Source organism: Poecilia formosa, unplaced genomic scaffold (assembly GCF_000485575.1).
Source record: "Poecilia formosa unplaced genomic scaffold, Poecilia_formosa-5.1.2 Scaffold198, whole genome shotgun sequence".
NCBI lineage: Eukaryota > Metazoa > Chordata > Actinopteri > Cyprinodontiformes > Poeciliidae > Poecilia > Poecilia formosa.
Window position 1 is genome coordinate 1 of NW_006800137.1, and position 1,464 is coordinate 1,464.

The window sequence follows — 1,464 nt, forward strand, 5'->3', positions numbered from 1 at the left end:
CTTCTTCATCCTGCTGTCCTCTTCGTGTCCTCTCCTCTGACTCCAGCGAGCGAATCACAGTGCGAGCAGCCAGCCTGTGGACTGTTAATCTGAGACAGGAAGGAGAAACATCCAACATCTAACATTTGAAGGAGATCAAATGTTTTCTATGAACACAAACTGCCTCTTTTCTCAGTTTCAACCTTTTCCTCTCATCATGCTCCTTTACTTTTCTTATGTCCCAAAGGTTAAAATAAACTACTTTTTCATTCATTGAGGAGGAATGTCAATCATTTTTACCTTTGTTTACTATTCATCAATAATTCAGTCAGCAACATTTATGGTAGCAGGTGAAGGAAGATAATGTTTCCACATTTCTTAAAATTAAATCAAATTCAGTTTCTGTTAATATCACTAATCTGATCCTTTGTGTATTTTAAACTTGAGTACCGAGGTGACCTCTCAAGATATCCTCTTGCTTTGCTTTTGATTCCAAGATAAAATAACATGTCTGCATCTTACCTTAAATCTAATAAAAATATACAGTTCTATAGAAAGGGAAAATAGAAATAACATGTTTATTACGTCAAATTAGGAGCTACAAAAATAGCAGCACAGTTGTTGGTAATTTCACCTTGCAGCAACAAGGTGAGTTTTTTCCTGGTATTTCTTCTTCCTTCCACGGTAAAAAAGTTTACATTTAGGTTGACTGGTGTCTTTAAATTACCCTTGGCTATGAGCGTCTCTGTGTTGCCGCATTATGTCCTACCAACTTGTCCATATTGTACTCTGCCTCTTAAACAGTTATATAACAACTATGACTGGATGAATATTTTATATTTCAGTGTCGGAGATCCTTGACATTTTCAAAATACTACCTCATTTCAACAACACTGTGATATGTCTTGCCAATACTGTCAAACCAGGATATAAGGCGTTTACCCAGAGTCCTCTGCAGGTTTAAGATTGAAGTGCAGCTGGTTCTGAGAGGGATGACCTGCCAGGCTGTACTTCACTGTCACACTGCAAACTGCTTCCTCTGAACTCTGAGACATAAAAAAAAAAATACAAAAATAGATACAAATATAACAATATGTCATGCTAAATGCTTTGAGACAGAAAATACAAAGTGAGATGCTGGTGACCCTACCTGTCCTGTAAGCTGAGCATAAATCAGTGACCTCTGACCCTGAAATATTGCTGTAATGGGTAAAGACAGAACGGTGGCAGACACTCTCTTTGGTAAATCCCAGGAGACAGAAATGTCCTCCACAGCTGGCTGCAGTGCAAACCTGAGTGACTGCATCACCTGTGATTTAAACAATAGTTGTAAAATTATTTACTTTTACTATAATCACATTTTCATGTGTTGGTGCATTTTTACAGTTTTTTTTTTTTTTTTTACCTTTGGTTGCATCCTGTCAGCGCCTGTGATGAACTGAGCGTGACCTCCGCCCTCTTTGGCTATCCCATTGATGAGAGCAG

The 1,464-nt window shown here is 38.1% G+C and overlaps 1 protein-coding gene across 1 annotated transcript in view; it reads right to left on the minus strand.

Annotated features, from left to right (window-relative positions):
- Positions 1-4: 4 nt before the first annotated feature.
- Positions 5-1,464, minus strand: part of LOC103148136 (von Willebrand factor A domain-containing protein 5A-like) — a gene marked incomplete at both ends in the record, with an annotated part of 3,723 nt that continues 2,263 nt past the window's right edge. Inside the window, 4 exons of the mRNA XM_016678980.1 lie at positions 5-89; positions 922-1,025; positions 1,130-1,288; positions 1,385-1,459. Coding sequence (XP_016534466.1) covers positions 5-89; positions 922-1,025; positions 1,130-1,288; positions 1,385-1,459 — 423 coding nt within the window. The remainder of the gene's footprint in view (positions 90-921; positions 1,026-1,129; positions 1,289-1,384; positions 1,460-1,464) is intronic.